Source organism: Gadus morhua, chromosome 1 (assembly GCF_902167405.1).
Source record: "Gadus morhua chromosome 1, gadMor3.0, whole genome shotgun sequence".
In the NCBI taxonomy this organism is placed as follows: domain Eukaryota; kingdom Metazoa; phylum Chordata; class Actinopteri; order Gadiformes; family Gadidae; genus Gadus; species Gadus morhua.
In genome coordinates this window covers 11,911,790-11,932,434 of record NC_044048.1, presented here as the reverse complement: position 1 = coordinate 11,932,434, position 20,645 = coordinate 11,911,790, and the positions used below count along the sequence as shown (strand labels likewise).

General features: G+C 46.2%; 2 protein-coding genes across 6 annotated transcripts in view; both read right to left on the bottom strand.

The window, feature by feature from the left end:
• The window catches only part of LOC115552330 (dedicator of cytokinesis protein 3), a 51,103-nt gene extending 49,377 nt beyond the window's left edge, over positions 1-1,726 (bottom strand). For 2 of the 5 annotated variants that reach the window (XM_030368317.1, XM_030368336.1), the window contains exon 1: positions 840-1,724. In XM_030368317.1, coding sequence (XP_030224177.1) covers positions 840-876 — 37 coding nt within the window. In that variant the 5' untranslated portion in view covers positions 877-1,724. Of the gene's footprint in view, positions 1-839 lie in introns of all 5 variants that reach the window. The other 3 variants (XM_030368345.1, XM_030368325.1, XM_030368353.1) reach the window with 2 other exon arrangements.
• Positions 1,727-4,043: 2,317 nt separating this feature from the next.
• On the bottom strand, positions 4,044-20,597 carry LOC115552345 (DDB1- and CUL4-associated factor 1-like). The gene is given in 26 exon segments (XM_030368368.1): positions 4,044-5,398; positions 5,582-5,810; positions 6,050-6,145; positions 6,236-6,309; positions 6,423-6,527; positions 7,020-7,064; positions 7,067-7,112; positions 7,834-8,067; positions 8,810-8,894; positions 9,307-9,389; positions 9,818-10,016; positions 10,629-11,686; positions 11,795-12,030; positions 12,408-12,532; positions 14,158-14,327; positions 15,346-15,555; positions 15,887-16,066; positions 16,160-16,318; positions 16,435-16,536; positions 18,136-18,741; positions 18,832-18,969; positions 19,129-19,242; positions 19,331-19,404; positions 19,506-19,582; positions 19,672-19,792; positions 20,377-20,597. Coding segments are annotated over 25 exon segments (4,593 nt in total). The 5' UTR covers positions 19,785-19,792; positions 20,377-20,597; the 3' UTR covers positions 4,044-5,363.
• Positions 20,598-20,645: the final 48 nt, after the last annotated feature.

The window sequence follows — 20,645 nt, the reverse complement described above, 5'->3', positions numbered from 1 at the left end:
GAGCATCTGGACATGACTCATTCGGTCCATCGCATCACTCGGATCATGTTGGCGTTGAGAAGGAGTAGTAGGCTAGTCGGTGTCGTAATAATACCCAACGCTCAAAACGATGACCGGTGACAGTTGTACAATCGCTTCAGAATAAAAAAAGATATAAATAATGATAATAATAAGGCATTTGAGTCTGTCGCAGCAGAAGGCCCGTGGTTATTACAGCTCAATGCTTCTACATGAAGGCTACATGCAGCCCCGCTGCTTACTCCAGCCTACACCTGTTGGAGGGAAAGGGCGGCGTCACTGCCCCCTTGTGGTTTAAACGTGAATCATCCTTCTCCCCATGATAAAGATCTTCAAAGAAAACTTAACAATAAGCCAACATTGATGCATGTTTACTGATCCCAACTACAACGATAGATGGTTTGATATTTAACGTGTGGGGCTGTATCACAAGAAAGGCAGGCATTCGTGATGGTAGTAGGGGCTAGGGGCTGTATGGATTGAATCATCCCACGCAATTTCTCTCTCTCTCTCTCTCTCTCTCTCTCTCTCTCTCTCTCTCTCTCTCTCTCTCTCTCTCTCTCTCTCTCTCTCTCTCTCCCCCATGCAGTCACTGACCATGTATGTAAACCAATAGAACTGTAGGCTATAGGTTTTCCATTGCCTATAATAAGCAAAGTAAACATGAAATCATGCCTATACATGATCCCAAACGTCGATGACAACAAACCCCCTATGGTGGTTATTTAGAAAATGCCAAGGCACCAGCGTTGTGTCTAAAAGTCCCTGAAATCGAAGAATCTGACAATTGGGCAAAAATCAATAATAGCTTATTAACTCACCAACACCGATCTTCTCCTCCTCCGTAGGTATCCACATATTTGGTTCTTTTCCTTCAGCACACCAAGTCACATTATGTCGATATCCTGAGAGGATGATGCTAAACGTTGGCTAAAGGCTACGAATGATGTTGTCTCCTTCTCACACATCGAGATGCACGTCTTGACCGGAATCGGATTCTCCTAACGTTTGGAGAAAAAACGCGACCATCGTCGCCTCTGGGCTCGGGGGGGGTCTATGTGGTCCCGATGTGTTCTTCCGAGCCGTCGTACCGATCTGATGCAGTCTCCGTGTCCACCTACCAAACACACCGTAATCTATTCTCCCAACGCTAATATTACAGCCGCATTTCGATTGGATCAGTAGGAAGGTTTTTTTTTTCTATCGGCATTTATTTATTAAATTTTAGGTTTCAGGTCCTCGAGCCTATATATCGCACCGCAATGAAGTCCAGGAGTCTGAAGAGCTATGAAGCTATGAGCGAGCCGCGATCAGGACGCACGGGGGGCTCCGATCCTCACACGCGGGATTAGGACACTTGATTCGGTTCACCGGTCCAAACTGGCCGAGTGGTGCAAGAAAATATGAGCCAAACTGCATTATAGCATGAGCTGCGCCATCTTCACGTTACACGTCACATGACTCGGAATTGTCAACACTGAAGTGTCAAGCGTTTGCAGATGTGTGCTCTGCGTTTCTGTTTCCCTCCCTCCGTGACTGACTGACATTGGTGTCCATCACCCATTTCTATCCACTGCTTTGATTTCCAGTGCCAGTGCGACGGCTCCTCGACAGCTTAAAGGCAGTGTGCCTATTGATTGGATGTGTGTTGCCCAAGGGCCGGGGCTACATAACTGGCCCATAGTATTACATCATGTGGGAGAATTACCCGAGCAGACCATGTGTGCAAGGCGGCACTCCTGGCTGAGTCATTTTCCAGAAGAAGAGGCAGCAGCAGCAGAGCAGCCAGTGGATGCTCTGTGACAGTGTAGGCTACTTATTGTGTCAGTGAGATTTACTGCATGATTCTGAACAGCAGCATGTGAAGGATGTCAGTTTTGCTCTATGAAAGAGCAACAGCCCGACCAGTAAAGAACTGGAAAATACAAATATTTTTCTGACTAAAACAGATTGAAATTTAACGTATGGTAACTATCAGCCGATTGAAACGCTATTTGGCTTAGTCCGATGTGGTGACTTTTGGGAGTCAAGTGAATCTCCACCCACACCAAATGGCTTAGATGTGACTCACGATTAATCAACAGGACACAATAAGGGGAATGTGATTACAGCTGAAACATAGGATAATTGCATCAACCTCTGGGAAAATGTGTGATTTTTAAGGTAATTAAAATGAATGATAATTATGCAAATTTGGTGTAATAAATTTAACACCGATTACTGAAATATTAAACCACAGCTGGGGTCACATCGAAGGTGCGTTTGTGTCTGTCACAATGTATGAATATATTAAGTGCTAAGTCTAAAGGAAAACAACCACCTGAAAGCCAACAAAATGATAAAAACATAATAATATCTTTACAATCCATCTTCATTTTCCATTTTGCGCCATGTTACAGCAGTAACGTTTTTTTTTTTATTTACCTAGGATGCTCTTCTGAAATATTTACATAATAAAAAAATGCTGTATTCCAGCACCATTATTACACTGCTGCAATACAGAGGCGTTTGAGCTGTATGTTCTGCAACTGACAAAGGGCTGTCAGTACACAAGTACACAAGTACTTGTACACAAGTATAGGCAAGCCCTTCTCCTAATTGTACTGTTCCAATTCCAGTACTGACACACTTCCAAGCTTGTGAATAACTTCTATTTGAGCTTCTTTCTATTTCTGATGTCAGAAAGAGGGAAATATTCAACACACATTATTTTAGCAAGAGCCTGTGAATGACAAACCATGTGAGGAGTGTTAAGACCTCTCCTTTGTGCAACTCTTTAGACAACTACAAAAATGTGCTGAACATGGAGTATCAAGAGTTTGATGAAGTGTTTGTGTGTGTGTGTGTGTGTGTGTGTGTGTGTGTGTGTGTGGTGTGTGGGTGTGGGTGTGGGTGTGTGTGTGTGTGTGTGTGTGTGTGTGCGTTTGTGCGTGTGTGTGTGTGTGTGTGTATGTTTGTCTGTCCATCACAGACGAGGCAGTCGCTCAGAATGCAGAGCAGGTTGTCGGGTATCCAGGGGGTTGCTGGTTAGCTCCTCCCAAGTGTTAAGTTGTTGTGAAGTTTTCCATGAGCAAGACACCTAGCCCTAACTTTCCAGAGGACCGGGCTGTTGCCTTTCATGGTTGACACTGCCGTGGGTGCGTGAATGTTAAAAACCCATCTATTCACCATCACTTTCAACACATAACCACCATCCATTCTCTCCCCTCCCTTCTTTTAACTATTCCTAGTCTTACATATCTATTTAAGTTTTTTAGCAAACCTTTTTTTATCTGATTTTATCTTTTTACTTATACAAGTTATTATTAAGTGATTGTATTCTGTGTTCACTCTGTTAAGCGACTGAGTATTGTATAGTATATATATAGTAGTATAAGCTGAATGTATAATTTATTATTATTATAATGTGCCTATGATTGGGTGCTTGTGAGCCACTAATTGTTAGGTGTTTGGGGTGGCCACAGGTCTGTAAATGTAAATGTAATCCATGTACTTAAAATGGAACTTGGTCCTTCCGTTTTCTACACAGACCAAAAGGTGTTTATGTTTTCGGTACTAGCTATAAGTATGTTATTCTGTGACTTTATAGTTTCGAGATCCATAACCAAAGGATTATACTGCCTCTATTCTGATTTGATTGTGACAATTTGAAATGCGTTTTAAGGATGGGTTGTCTTGCTCTGTGAGTGCTGATCAGTTAATAACAGGCAGAGTTAATAACAGCCATGCCTTCTTGTCAATCATCTATTTGACACGCGCACTAACCATCACCAAGCATTCTTCCTGCTCTATTGTTGAAAGTTGCATTGTCTGTGAAAATGAGCATGCACGGTATTGCATGTACATAAACATGTAATCACACACATAATATATTTCTGGCTGTTTTTGAGTCATCTAAATTTGGTTATTGTAACTAAAATCATGAGAATCAAAGAAAATCTAAATGCCAATTGATGTAAAATGTGGCATTAAGATATGGTACATGCTGCCAAGGAAACTGACGAGAAGACAATAAGACAGTACAGTCTGATGGACAACCGGATGTTTGCCTTTTATTTATTGTAAAAATACTTTAGATACATACAAGCTGTACAGAAACAATCTAAAAAAATGTCAACAACATTCAATCAAAGTTTGCAATTAAAGCCTTTGTTGTCACACCTGTATAGTTCAGCTATCCAAAGGGATAACGCAAACAATCCATACCACTCCATTATATTATACCCAGTAAACAAGGCCCGAGGCATTCAAAGCTAAAAACAGAACTATGTGAAAAGGTGCTTTCCTATCATACAACAAACTGTAGACCCACCCCAAAAATGTTCATACTAACCTTCAGTCCAGGGATGTACCAACTGGGACCTATGTATGCGTGTGTTAAACAGGACCGATGCTCAAAGGCACTAGGCCCTTGGGTAATTCAAGAATTGTGACCAATGACACCAAATCAAACATGGCTACTTTGAAGGGGGCTCTGGTTTGACACTGGGAGAGAAATAGTTAAGGCCTTGACATGTCAGGGTTCTGACGATTCAGGTACAATAGAGCGAATTGTTTTGAACGCTCAACGCGTCAAACTGATGGCACGTTTTAGAAAGAGCCGCACGTGTGTTGCTATATTTCAATTACAAACAAATCTAGAGGCTATTGCTACAGGGTGGCACCAAGGTGCAGTTCATTTTGATTAACGTTTTTTTATGGCAAACTTATGGGTGTGGGAGTTCAGTCTAGAGGTGGACTAGGTATGAGTACCTAGTACGGTACCTAGTCCACTCTTACGACATTGCTAACGCATTGTCGCACGAGTACACCGTGTGGTAAATCTCACAGGATAGCACACAAAAGGCAATGTCACTGACCCCTACACATCTGTGTTCCAACAGACAAGGTCTAGTCGAATGCGAGTCGTTGAATGCTCACCTGAAAGAGCTGTGCTGATGCCACATAAATGACGTTGAATACAATTTTTCTCAATGTATTTGCAAATGGACTATTTCACATCCCAAACTGAAAGTGTGTCATGTACCCAACCATGTTACTGCCCAGAATGATGATATTTTTTTGTTTTTCTCTTTGATCTTGGCCCCTGGTCTTCTCTGTAGAAGTCTTGAAGAGTTCTTGAAGTGCAGACACCTATCAGGGTTTCAGTGGCAGCTAATACTTGACATCAACCTTCGTTTGGTATAAACCCCGCCCCCCTCGCTTAATCAGGGCCCCAAACGCATCCTGGCGTTCGGTCCCACACGTGCTGGCATTCTGTCCCTACGCCGCCTGGCGTTCTGTCCGAGGACCTCCGTCCCAGTGGTGGGGGGGGGGGGGGGGGGGGGGGGTCCCTCATCACTCGTTCAGGGACAACATGATGTCATCCTCCAGGTCGAGTCTGTTGGGTGGGAAAAACAACCAGACTTCAAATAAGGACTACTTGTGATGGCAGACTCCCCCCCCTCCCCCCCTTTGTGCTTCCCCCTGTAAATCAGTCAAAACTTTTACACAACTGACACAAGAACATCTCTGCTCAACTCGCAGTAACCGTCGACAACACAAGCGCCGATAACACACTCACCGTTCTCCCCTCCCTGATCGAAGTCGGAGTCGTCCTCGTCCTCTTCCTCCTCGTCGCCGTCCCCAACGAGTCGAGCCACCTCCTCGTCGTCGGAGGGTGAGAACTCGTCGTTGGCGTCCTCCTCCCCGTCCTCCTCCTCGTCGTTCTCCAGCTCAGCCACCAGGGGGTCCGTGTCGCCGTCGTCGTCCGAGTCGTCGTCGTCGTCGTCGTCGTCGTCGTCGTCTTCCTCCTTGCCCGGAAAATGCAAAAAAGGAGGAAACGGTGGGGGGAGGGGTCTGTAAAACAAACACGTCTGGACCTGGGTACCAATCGGGTGCAGGGCCTCCTTCGCGAGCCAATAGAAACGTCACGCGGTTTGATGGGAGTGGGATCTGCCGGCTCCGACGGGATCCATCGCTGGTCAGGCTGAAGGCACCGACATACGACCAAACACAAATAAATGGTCTAGAGGGAGGGAGGAGAGTGTACCTGATCTTCCTCGTCCTCCTCCTCTTCCTCCGCCAGCCTCTGCCGCCCGACCTCGTACAGCCTACACACCGTGTCCGTGTTGACAGAGTCTTGGTTCTGTGGAACCGAGCGCAGAGAGATTGTTGTGATCACAGCAGTGATATATAAATAAATATGTATCAGTGCTGATATAAATACTGTTCTCACCTCAATCACGGCCAAGTAGCAGTCCTTTGTGTCCGTGCAAAGGTCAAATATATTCCTCTTCACATCAATTGTGGCTGTGAAAGATGTTACAAAATAGGAGTTATTGGTCATAATGGAGTCATGTTCCCAAATGAACAAATACTGCTACGGAGTGTTGTCTCTCCTCTGTGGCCCAGGCGCTTCTTACCGATCGGTTTGTAGTCTGTGGCATTGAAGGTCCTGAACGAGGAGCCGAACGGCGTTTTCACCTGCATCTCCATTATATCGTCCTCGTCATCCGCCTGCAACATGGCTGAGAAGGCACAGACACACAGCACCCAACGGTGACTCCAAGGACTACAGGTTGTGTGAAGGTGATGCTAGCCAGGGCAGTCAGTTGTTAGCCGCTAGGTGGTCTGTGGCAGCAGTGGCCACCCCAAGGCGCCGGTTCTAGGATTGGTCAGGGCCACTATAAGCACCACACACACACACACACCACACACACACACACACACACATCCCCCCCCCCCCCCCCCCCCCCCGTCTCCATCCTGGTTTGGTGAACCATCTGGCTCCCTCTGTTGCCAAGCCAGCACTGAGCCTTCTGTCACCATGGTGTCACCTAGACTGTGGTACCCACACCTAAACAGTCGCCAGTTTTGCATGTATATCACTCACACACGGACTCGCACATACACACACACACCATCTTAAGCTCTATCCAACTGCTTTCCAACTAAAAACAATTGGGTGCCAAGTGAAGGGTTTGCAGGATTGAATCCCTCCTGTCCTCATGCGAGGTTACCTCCATAGATGACAGTGCCGTTGTTGTTGAACACTATCCGGCACTGTCTAGCGCTGGGACTGTGTGGAGCAGGTGGAAGGTCCGGAGGTCCCACTGAATCCTTCATTAAGGAACAACCGTATTTCCCCCCTTTCGCATTATGCAATTGCCAATGAAATTGATTCATTAAGCCATAAGGAGGATTTCTTTTTTTTATAAATTTCATTTGGATTTGGTATTGTCGATTTTCTAATAATATGGCACTTGGTTTATTTAGATATGAATGAGGGAAATTATTTCAGTAAACTTAAATCTCATCCCTTATTTTTCGATCCTCTAGTGAAAAACGCCATAAACAGTGATCATTCAAATAAAAATGAAGAGGCGAAAACCTAAAATAATATCAACTCACTCAAACTAAATGTGATTCATAGAAATTATATCACCACAATAAACTTGTCGCTGATTGGATGTGAATGATGCCTTCTCTGCTTAGTTTGTTCTATTATTAGCCAGCAGGGGAAGCTAGAGAATATTTTGGATGATTCAGCGTGCATTGATTCAACATTTAGGATGATATATATAAATATATATATGCATTTGACATCTCTCTAAAGATGTACCATTCGTGCGTTCTGGTTGTAACGCTAGAAAAGGCATTCTCACTCTTTCTACTTTTTCCCCTGATTGAGATGGACGACATTAGTTACCATGGCTACCGTACAACGCAATCACCCGTGTTTAGCAAAGCCACAACAACTGTCCCCGGTGATCGAGAGGCAGACAATCGTACATCCTGTACACCCGACAGCGGTCAAACGGTCACCAAGGATACGATCTCCGTGTTGATGACCACCTCCAGGCAGTTGGGGTGGAAGACGCCGCTGATGTTCATGTTGAACTTGTCGAACTTGTGGATGGCCTGGGCCGAGCGGACGTCCCAGAGCACGCCGTCGTTGAGCACCAGGTCGTCGGTGGGGTTGAAGGTGGCGCAGTTCCTCTTGTAGTTGTTGGCCAGGTCGGGGTTGTTGAGCGTCAGGATGTTCTGGCCCGTCTGGATGTCGTAGAGCTGACCCCCGGAGGAGGGGTTTAGAATAACGTGGGTTATTTAGCAAGACTCTTTCGTAGCCTGGAAATCCAGACCCACATCTAGAAAGCTGTAAGGTCTGGCAAATGTCACTGCACGCAATTGGATAACACTACGACCAATTAGAAGAATACAAGGGTTGATGTATCCAGACAAGAGGAGCTAACCAATAAATAAGACTCTTGCCGTATCCGGCTGGTAAAACAGCAACGCTTTTGGCCCGCCTATATCAAATACAGCGATGTGATTGGTTAATATTCTGGGCCAGGGGAATCGGGGAGTGAGGGTATTGCTCGTTCCCATAGTGATTCGCTGAGGAAATTCAAAATCGTGCTCTCGCGAGAACTCTGGATGTCTCTTTCAATGGGACTTACATTTACCATAAGGGCATTTAGCAGGCGCTTTTATCAAAAGCGACATACAGTGAGTACATAAGTCAGAAGAAAACGTACAGTGAATTCAGACGCTTGGTCACTGAGGAGCAAGGCAGCAGGTTAGGCACCTTGCTAAAAGAGGCAAGAATGATGACATGGGGAAGAACCTTTCGGCTTGGAGTTGAACACCCTCAGCAGTATTCTGTCCTTCCAACTAGTGTTGACTGAGGTTTGTCATTACAGTATGAATATGTTTGCCATGGTTGACCTGACAAGCGAACATCAGGATTCAAACCACACTAAAACACATTCAACTTTGCCATGGTTGGGACGTAGTGCGGAGAACGTACATGTGCCACATGCTCCTTAGTGCCGATGACTCGGTCTTGAGACAGCTTGCTGAACTCCACGTAATGGTCATTCGAGAAGGAATGTCTAAATACAATAAGAAAATCTGGATTACACATTTGAATAAATTACAGCATTTCACAAATATCCGTTATCCATACACAGTACATTTGAAACATGCATGATTTCTATACACAAGGATGCTATAGTTTAACCACCATGTCGATTCCAACTCTAGGATTATTATTACTCCTGTTAAAACAACAGGAAGTTGAGATGTGGCCATTGTCTTCTGTAAACATTCCCCTCCTCACGCAGAGCGTTAACAGTCTGCTAACACCTTCAAGATTTCTTCACGCCATAAACTAAAAAAACTCCACCACAATTGCCTCCCTATTCATTTACTAAGTCCTGTTTAGATGAAAACTGTAGCACCTCATGAATTAAACAGCCGACAATAGATGCTGTTGTAGTAGCAGTTGTCCTATTCCTCACTTACTTCATGATGAACACAGACTTCATCCCCCAGAGTGCTGAGCGAGGGTAGCTCCATGAGGCCGAGGTCAACAAGAGAGAGCCGTCCTATTGTGATGACAAACAAACAAGGAGCTGAATTAGACAAGAGATACTAGAGATGTAGGAGAAGACTCGAGAATCGAATCTTCTATGATTTCTGAATGGATGTACGACACCCTGGAGATCTTTCTTTTGTTCTTAGGTTTGCCTTTGTTTGTTTACTTTATCAGCCATCTGAACTTTTTCAAATGTAAATCCTACATGATCTAATATACACTTTACTCTGCTTCCATGCTATAATTTGCCACACCGCCTTTCTTGGCGCGCACAGCGGACTGAATAAGATCCTGCCCCCTATGAACTGAATCCAGCATCGATAAAATAATGACCCCAAGAATCCAATAACAGTGAGACACTGAATGAGTCCCACCCCTTAGAGACACAATAGTGATAATGACGGAGCAACAACGCAGTGCCTCTCCTTCCACACCCACCCGGGAGGGCTCCAGGTTGGTGATGACCGAGTTGTGACAGTTGTAGCTGGCCTCCTCCTGGCCCGTGAACACGTTGTACAGCTTGAGCTGGCCCGTGCACGTGCCCAGCATCAGGAAGCGCTCCCGGGCCGAGAAGGCGCAGCACATGAAGCCGCTCTGGTCCTCGTCCGCCTGCCGGAACACCGAGATGGGTCGGAACCTGAAGATAAACAAACACAACAACACAGTTCATATATAGTCCAACCAAGGCTGTGCTGACTAACCAACTAACTAACTACTAGCTATCAATCTGAGAATCGTACTCGTGCGAAAGTAGAAGGTGTCTTTAGCCTGATTAAGTCCCGAGGGACGAGCACTCAACTGCTTTTTCCAGATGCCTGTGGAGAGATGCAAAACAGGGCTCTAGCTAATGATGGTTTAAATGGTCGATTATTCTGGGATTATTAGAAGTGACAGCCCTATAATGCAGACACCTGCACAATCAGCAGGTCGCACGGTTTATCTACACATCAACAAGCATGTAAATACAATTCCAACTATAAGCCCCCCCTCCCCCCGGATAGGCCAAAACAGATTGGTGGTGCGGGCGATGGTCTAACACTCTGGCATTCATTATTCAGACAAACAACCGAGAACACACGGTTCTTGTTCACACTTATTATGGCACATTGAGATTGATTATGGATATCATATTACATATAAAAAGGCTGAAGGACTTTCTGACCGAAAAATAAAAACAAACTCAAGACTACTCAACGACAATCAACAATTAGCCGCCTCGTTCCCTCCGGCCGCCCCGGATAAGCCCTACCTGCTGAACACCAGGTGCCGGTCGAAGCAGCCCCCGTCCACGCCGCCGTACTTGGGGTAGATGACCCTCCGCGTGTGCCGCGACGTAAAGTTAGTTGGCGCCTGCCGCCGCTGCTTGGGCTCGGGGCACTGGTGCGGCGTGAAGAGGGAGAAGGGCGGGCACGTGGCCACGGGGTTCTTGCAGCGCGCGTGCTGCTCCCTGAGGTACTCGGTGATGATGCTGTCCAGCGCCGGCGGCGAGGGCAGGTGGCGGTCCAGCTGCTTCTTCATGGCCGGGCTCTGGCTGAAGGCGCCGTGGTCCGACTTCTGCCGCAGCACCCGGGGCTTCTTGCAGCTCGGCGCGCCGGGCACGCGCTCCCGGGTGAAGGCGATGCGCCCGGGCAGCGGCGAGCCGTTGGTGTGGCCGAGGGCGGACGTGGAGGGGAAGACCGGCGAGGCGGCGGCCGTGAGCTGCGACGCCGAGGGGCGGGTCTGCGTCTGCACCGACATGGTGGTGGAGGCGTGCCGCGCCGGGACGCCGTTGGCCAGCCGCGGCGCGCGGGGCAGGGTGGCGACGGACGAGGCGGCGGCGGCGGGCTGGGGGGTGACGGGGGGGATGGCGGACGTCGGGTGGGCCAGGTGGCAGAGGATGGCCATGGGGAGGTCGGCCTCTTTGGTCAGGGTGTTGGCCGTGCCGCTCAGGCCCTTGGCCACCAGGTGGTTGCGGATGAGCAGCAGGAGCTCCTTCTCGGGGAAGGAGATGCGCGACTGGGCCACCACGTTGGCCCTCTGTAGCCAGGCCAGTGACACGTCGGTGCCGATCAGGAGGGGCTTGCCGGAGATCCGCTCGATCAGCTCCGCCGCAAACTTGCAGAACTTGACGTGCTCGTTGCGCTTGTCCTGCAGCACGGGCTCCTTCATGAGCTGCTGGATGTGTCCGCTGCTGAACAGGGGCAGCTTGCTGATGATCTGCCGCACCGAGGTGGAGCGCGACAGGCCCACCAGGGCCTTACAGGCCAGGGCTCTGATCTGGTCCGCGTCCGTGATGGGCATCTTCACCATGAGCAAGGACAGGAGTACCTACGATCCAAAGACGACAGAAAGGGAAGCAGGAGAGGTTAGCCCCGACCACAAAGACACGGCCTGCTGTACTGAGGGGTGCCGTGTGTCCATAGAGGGTGCCAGCACCTTGATGCCGTTGTTGGACTGCACCACGTTCCACATCTTGGTGAGGACGCTCTCGCTGGACTTGGTCTGCTGCGGGAGGCGCCGCCGTGCGCTGCCGGCGATGAACTTGCCGATGCTGGAGATGCGCTTGTCCGGAGCGCAGACACAGTTGATGACCACCTGCAGGGCAGACTTCTGGATCTCGGCGTCGTTGACAAACACCTCGCCCTCGGCCACCATCAGGACGATGCTCATCCCTGAGGTCAGAGGGTCAAAAGTCAGTACAGGTGGTACGTTAAATGGTAACGCGTATGGATACAATCTGGTTAAAGAATATAGATGCAGTTACATTTTCCAGGGAAGATCTCCAGTATTATTTATAAGAAAATGGTTGAAAGATGAAAGATATTTTGCATAGTTGATTATGTATCTGCCAGTAACAAGTATAACCTATGAACTGAACTGTAATCAGAAGGCATTTAGAATGTGCAGTGCCGAAAAAAGCATTCCTAAGGAAGATGCAATTTATTAAGTCACTGCAATATACTGCACATTACATGTCAACAACCATGATCTCACTTATCAAGCAGGAAATGGAGAGCAGTGAGAGTATTGCGTGCTTCTTAACACATACCGACAGTAGACACACTGGCCCCCCCCTCAGCAAGAACAGCGACGGCGTCAGCCAATAACAGCTGGATCTTGGGGACGACAGTCAGCATGCTGAGAATGTCAAGGGCGTACCGGACTGTGTCACTCCTATGGAAGGAAATACATAAAAATCAAATGGTAGAGCCTGAATTATTAACATTGACAGGGTTAGGTGTTGGATTACAACTTGCACCACCCATGCTAAGAACATATGCATTAGTAGTATTTGATTGTAGTATTCTTCCAGCATTAGGCAGACACGTGACAGTGACTTTTTTTAGATGCATTTTTTTCTAATTTTTGGTTTTTGTTTGGTTTTCCTCTTTCCCTTCTGTCTTTTTAAATTGTTCTATCTTTTCTAAAACCACCTGTTGACAAGGGTAGCGATTTAGCACATGTGCCAAAACATTCAAACAATGCATCTAGTTTGTCCAATGTAATTGCTTTGTCCACATCCAATAAACATTAATAATAATGAATAATAACTGGTAATGTTAGTTGGGTATTGTTAGACTATCCCTTAGACCCTTACGAGGAGAACTGGCACTTAGAATCACAGAATTTATGGAGTAAACAAGAAGTTGTGATTGACATCTGGAACATTTCCAAGAAGAACTGTATGGATTTATTTTTAACTTATCCAGGCTGGTTTTTGCCATGCATCGACGTGGATTCTGAGGGCTGTCCGTCTACTGTAAGCATGCATGCGTTCCATTGACCGACAGGTTTCCCTCGAGTGAAGCCCAATCTTTCCACGGACTGATTTTCCCACTGGAGCATGGCAGGAAATGTCTTTTTCTAATCTGTGATCGAAATTTTTGTATTGAAACAACTAGAACTTTTTTTATTTGAGATCTCATAGGACATCTATATTTTTCTCTTGGGGTTGTTGGACCCAACATAGGGTTATATGATCGGAATTGAACAGAATTAAATGTTGTACAGCACATATGCTACAAGTTAGGTTCAATTATATTATCTGAAGTGAACTGAATTACATGTTGTACAGCATTGTACAACAGTTCAGGTAGAATTTGATAATTTGCATTGATATTTCATATTACACACCACATGTTCAACAAGAGGTACTTTAAAACATGCATTCTATTTCAAATTATATACCGTACAATCTATAAGTGATATTTTAAGAGCTGCCCTTATATTTCATATTATACACCACACCTTAAAAATATACGATTTATTGCCTTCAATCGAATTCTAACAGTTTATCTTTTTTATTCAATTTTATTCTGCTTAATAGAATATCATGACTTAACTTCATAGTACATAAAACACACTTATACATTACATATTCCCATCCATATTATATTGATCATTTCCCCGATATCTTCTGGTTTAAATGTGTATACATTGAAAACTGATTTGTCTGCTGTTGTTATTTTGGGTTTGGGTGTAATACCTAATGTGATTAAGAGCTACTGTAGTCCTCCTGCATGAACCTTAAAATAAAATTCCCCAAAGGGAATCCCAGAGCCTGTCTGGTAAACACAGAGTTACACAGACATTGGGGTTCAAACCCAGTCCCTTACGAAACACCCTCACCACTACATCACCCTGCACACTGTGTAATGTTAGATACTTTGGATACAACATCCAGAAAATGACATCCCTAAATACATAAAGGCTCCAACAATGTACAAACGGGAGGAAAACAGAGGAGACTACAGTGCGTTTCTGTGGTGCAGCTGGAGGCTGTTTGGCAGGGCCTGTACCTGCCGTAGTAGGTCTTCCAGTTACAGGCGATGGATATGAGCTGCAGGAGGAGCTGCACACAGGAGAGCCTGTGGAAGACCTCGGCGGGCTCCCAGTAGAGCCGCAGCGGGCCATACTCGATGAGGAACTCCATCATCTCCACCACCTGCTCGTGGGTGTAGCTCACCGCCTTGGAGGAGAGCGGAAACATCGGGTCCCATGTTCTATTATAATGCAGTGATGCATCTGGAGGGGGTCATCTCGGAGCCAGAAGTCTGACACTGCTCAAGTCAAACTTATGGCGGGAGAATGCCCGGCGCCTGCGCTGGAAACCAGCAGGCGCAATGGGTGGAGCTGCCCAGGGTTTCCGGTACTATTACGGAGATATTCTACCAGACTGGGAGAGAGACTCATTTCAGAATGGCATGATGGCGGCTCGAGAAGGCCAGTCTACCTCATAGACGACTTAAAACCTTTACAGACACTTTGTCTAAGGACCCCTACAGGTACTGTGGCAGGACGGTTGGTGCCTGGTCAGGACAACTTGGCTTGCTTTGTAATGGCTATGGGAAATGGTTAGTTTGTATTTGAAATGAGACATCCGATCAGCTGCGACATCACTACGGTCATAGTGCTGTAGATATGCGTAGTGTAGAGTCTTGCAATCGGTGCACACCGCCTTGGCATCATCGCTTATGCCAACAGGTCCCGTTATCTCTTCTAAAGCCGGAGGGTAGTCTGGATTCAGATACAGTTTTTGCCTAGTAGTCATTTGGTTGTTTTATTTTTTGAAACTGAAATGTTTTTAAGTCCCTTCCAATCGATGGTCAGCCAAATCACATTGGTTCATCACAATAGATGTTAGTCTAAAGTCTGAGACTTGTGAGACTGTATGGATGGTGAACATTGAAGCATTATATGAATGTCACCAAATGATAACGGGATGAGGCAGCATTCACAGGTAAGGAGGGCTCAAAAGTACAATGTGCTAAATTAGCCAGATCAGGCTAACCCCGGCATCAAATTTGAAGAATATAGTCCTCCCCCCTACCTCTCCCAGCCTCTAAAACAGAAGTTTTCTTAAAAAACCTAGCATGACTTTTGAGATGAGGCTCTTAAGCTGGATCCATATAGCCTTAAAGTAAGCATCTACATGAAATAATGTGCATATTACACACACACACACACACACTTCCCCCTCTGTTTACCTTGTAGTAAGGCTGGGAGTGGACAGGGGCGCCCCCTTCTGTGCGCTGCAGGGACTGCTTGACGTGCTCCACCTTGATGGCCAGGTGGGCCTCGAAATACCTGCGCAGGGCCATGCAGGTGTGCTTGGCCGTCTGCCGGCTAGAGAAGATCTCATCGTCACTCAGCAGCTCCCCCTGGTCTTCGTGGTTCAGGATTTCCAGTGTACTTATCTTAAAACATAAAAAAAGCATTAAATAAGTACTCCGTTTCCTTTAACTCACATTCTTTGACGTCATCCTTGTTATTGAGCCACCATTCTTGAGAGGGGATGGGCAGGAAGCTATAACCGAGTAATCTGGATAACATTTATTAGACAATGATTTTTTGTCCTTTTCCAATTCCTACCCTCGCTGATCCCTGTGACGCACGTTATGACGTGCAACAAAAATAAAACTTGCGGTGAGCGATCAACCTCTCCCTGTTGTACGACTGCATGAAACCTATGTTCCAAGAGGTCCTGACCGGGAAAACCACGGTCCAGAACCAACACAGGCGACCTACCAGGTTGACCAGGCGCCGGAGGCCGTCCTGCCGGTCGAAGAGCTCCAGGACGGCCCGGAAGGAGAAGGAGATTGAGAAGAACATGGTGGCGTGGCAGCAGCCTGACGCGTGGGAACACTCCAGCAGCCACAAGGTGTAGCCCACAACGTCCGACAGGATGGAGGGCGGCAGCATGCACACCTTGGAGGAGAGCACGCAAAACAACATGAGCAGGAACTAAGACACAGCGGACTCGATAGAAGAATTGTTTCGAGGCGATGTGACTTGTTGTACCCTTTCCATGGCGTCCTGGTTATAGGCCAAGTAGTAAAGACACAGAGACACTCCCGTCGCCGCCATGGACGGCCGAGGGATTTCTAGAAGCTTCTGCACCCCCCCATGCGCAACAAACTCTGCTGCAAACTTCTTGTGCAGCAGAAGGGACGCCAGGTACTGCAACAACAAATAACAACATCAACACAGAATGAAGACAAGCTTGACACGCCGAGCCCCACTGGGGTGACTCTGAGCCAATCAGAAGCGTTGGTCCGTTCCATGAGTTCACGCACCTTGAGTGCCTCGAAGGTGAGCTGCACGTCGTTGGTTTGCTTCAGGTCCATGTAGTGCATCAGGAGCTCACGGGCGCCCATCTGCATGAACACAGCCAGCAGCTGTGGGGGAAGGAAAAACAAACAGGCCAAACGTAAACATATCAGCTTTAACCTGCAATCGTGCACATTATCCACTAGTCCAGGAGTCTGCAACCTTCACCATCAAAAGAGTCCTTTTAACCGTTATAACAAAGGACAACACCATACTTTTATGAAGAGAAGAAAATAAAACGCTGGCATAGGAATGCTTACTCTGAAATAAAACACAGAACTATGCAAACTTGTAGCCCTACCTGTAGCCCTACCTTATTTGTGTAAAATTGATAAACAAAAGAAATTGTTGTTGAAATAAATCAAACATATAGCTAGCCAACTGCTATGGTTTTGTTCAGTGCTGGAAGTTATAGGCTGTTTGCAACGCTGGTTTGAGTGCTCATTTGAAACACGACCCACTTAAGTTTCAATGAAGACGCAATGCTTTCCTCATAAAACGAATAAATGTGTAATAAACATTGTGCAAAGTTTCAATGACATTGCACCGCAGCTACAGCGCTATTCGAGAACATGTGAAGAAACGATATTATGGATAGAATGCACTATTCTGGAAGACAGATGGACATAAATAAAAAAAAAACGCAATTGGAGTAGGCTATATTACCTCATTGGCAGACTGTAATTATTAGTTAGTATTTGAGGAGGAGCGTGAAGAGTTGGTTCGTGAGGAAAGATGTCGAGGTGCTGGCAGTAAAAATAGATAAAGACCCCCAATGCAATATAGTAATTTGAAAACGTATTTAAAGTGACCAAATCTGTTCAAATGATGAACGCAGATGGATGGTAAGTGACAAGGGACATTTTCAGGTCTAATTAAGGGGTGTGACAACAGTTTTTTAGGATGCCTCCAAATTAAAAAAGGAAGTGGCAGCAATGCCACCTGTAGAAAATGTAATCCTTGAGCCCTGCAAATTCTGTGTTTTTTTCCCCAACATTTTTTTTTTCTTTTAAATCACACAATCTATCCCCAAATGCAGTTTGCATTTTGACGATCGCATGCGGTACACTCATCATTTATGTGATTGTGTGTTTCGTTGGACTCTCTCAGGGAGGGGAAGTGAGAGAGCGTGCCTCTCTGTAAATCGCTGGTGAAAACGTTTCATCTTACATCAACCGTCATAACCACATCCAGCAGCTACAGCCATCAAAGTTCACAAATCTGTATGACAGCTCTATCTGCTCAATATCCTTCACATCGTTTGACACATCACAGGCAATTGAGTATGCTGGAGCCAAATTAATGTCAATTTGTTAATTGTGGATGTTTGCTTTTTGTTTGTTTTTGAATACCGAGAATAGATTCTCTGATATTTGTCTGTGAACGGCTTTCCGCACCTTACTATCTCCTGAGCTACCACGAAACAAGCAGTCTGTAATAACAACAAGCACACTATAATAGGCGAGTATAAAAGGTGTAGCAGTCCTGCATACATTGTTGACATCAGTGGAGGAAGAGTGCCATCTAATGGTGGGTTAACAGAGTGCAATTCATATAAAATTGCCCTACCAAAATCTACTGAAATTACCCAAAAATGACACACTGCGAAGCCCAACAGAAGTCACACACACTCCTAAGTTAACAGCGCATGGTAAAACAGGCCTCACCTCTTGGTATTCGCCGAGGGGTGTGAGGTATTGTAGGATGAGTCTCTGCTCTATCTCGGGGGTAAGTGGGTACAGATGGTAGTTGTTGCCGATCACCCAGGGGCTCATCTCAGACCAGCTGCTATTGGAGAGCTCATTGAAGTTCCTCTCCGGGTCGGGCAGCGAGTAATGCAGCTTCTGCTTGGCCTTCTTGCCGCCCTCCATCTCTGCCTTCCTCTTCAGGTATCCGCTGCCATCCAGCATGTCCTGGTGCGTCACGGAGACGGGTGCAGAGATGGGCTTCATCATGGTCTTCACCATGGAGTTGGTGCGGCTGCTGGTCCTGTGAGGGGAGCTGAGATAGAAGGACACGTCCTTTTCCACCTCGACGGCGGCAGATAACGATTTTTCCGCTGCGTGGTCTTCGTCCTTCTCCTCCTGCCGCTGGGACACCCTGTTTCTGCCTGACCTGAAGGGCACGTCCTCAAATCTCCCGTCGACGGCTTCCTCATCCAGAGGGAGCAGCGGCTGGCTCAGGCTCTTCCTGGGACTGGGCCGCTTGAACTCCTGCTTGCTCTCTGCTTCCTTCTCTTGGAGCTCACGCAGCCGCTGCAGCATCAGTGGTACCTGGGCAGAAACAAGGGCACGGCTAATGGCTATAGTTACCAACACTATACACAATTATATTCCAACGCTAGTAAAGAATCCCTGTCTCACCAGGACAGAGTTCTCCTCTCTATAGTTGGCAGCGATGTCCTGGTTCTCCATGGCACCAGCCAGAAGGCCAGTGGCATAGATCCTAAGAGGCTGCTCAGCTTCCTGTGCCCAATTGAACAGCTTTTCAACTATCCCCTCCTGTAGAACAAAACAAGCAGGGAAATGTAGAACGGAACAGCCCAAACTACTATAAACACTTTATGCTAGCCAAGGTAGAACCCAAACTCAGTCTTGTGAAGGACCACAATAGAATGTGTCATGGGCAAAAAATATTTAGTGATTTGGTGAATACCACACCTTTTCCTGAAAAACCACAGCTGTCTCCAGGCCAGGCATGATGTTCTGCAGCAGACGACAGGCCGCTGTGTTAAGGGAAAGCTCTCTGCTAATCATCACATAGCTATTGACCAGCTGGGAAGAAAAAATACATTTTAAATATTAGAGGAGTATAATAAGAGCATAATAGGGATGATTATACATTGTTTAAACTTTGTCTTACAGCATTCATGAAATCATCATTCTTGAACAGGATTTTAAGTAGATGTCCTAATACACATTCTGGATCAGCTCTCCCTAAAAGGCCACAGGATAAAAACATGAATCAAAAGCACTTCAAACCATCAATTTCTAAAATGTTTAATTGCCCATCTAGTGTCACGTAGATTTCAATGTACCAGGATGTCGGTCATCAAAGGGATCTGGATCTGCTTTGTGGTATTCCTCGGTTTCTCTTTCTACCAACTCTGAGATTCTGCAATTGTATCACAAAAACATTTGTACACAAATAGTTCACAAGCCTAGAGCTGCATAGAAATGGGATATTGTGTGCAAACGACTCACTTTGTTAGGATATCAACCAGCTCCTCTGTGCTGAACTGCTGCTCGGTCTCCCACTTTTCCAAAAGAGCAGTCAGCTCTGCCTTGGAATCCACGCTGGCAGATGCAGACGCCATAGCGTTTCCTAACACATTGATTGAATAAATAATTGGACTCCTCCAACAGTTAAACACCTTTCCACTCACACAACTCTGTTTAACTAATGTACCACACTTAATAACCATACGCACTTAAAAAACACAACAAATGTTGAGCGCATCTTAAGACTATGACTTCCTCAAACGACGGGCTCTTCAGCCTCATGAAGCAGCTGCTGCAGCTCTCCAGGGGCTGTAACTGTCAAACTGGCAGCTTGTTTGTGAACAACAAGTCGGCAGTCGAAATATATCATCAGCATTTGTCTGATAGACATTTAGACAGGAAAACGATTCCTATAGCCAATTTACAGTTCAGCATATGTTTGGTGGTCGCTCGTAGCAGGCTTTGTGCAGTAATGTTAGGTGCAACTAATAAAGCTAATGGAACTTCATAGCGACCCTATGTTGGCACTTCGCTGGGACGTTTTGGTTGAAACGTAAATGATACGCTACCAACTAATTCTGAGTTATGATGGTGACAGTTTCGTCTCGCTTGGATCAGCACATATATATTAATTTACATCAACAATCAGTTAGAGCTAGCTAAACATAGCAAATGAGCTAACTTTACCTTGCTCCACTCAGCTTTCCCACGATCACCAAACCCTTCTATTCAATAATATGAAACAACCCTCGGCCACGTCCGGGTGGTTATCTCACTGTTAACGAAGGTCTCACAGCCAAACCTTGATTTTGTGTATGGTAGCTTCCTGTGCACAATGTGTTTTCATTATGGCGAAAACCAATGATCCTTTAGCAATACACCTTTTTGCAAACACGTTCCATACGTCATTTGACTGGCGACCGTCTACTTTTGATGACGCGGCAGTTGAAAAAAAA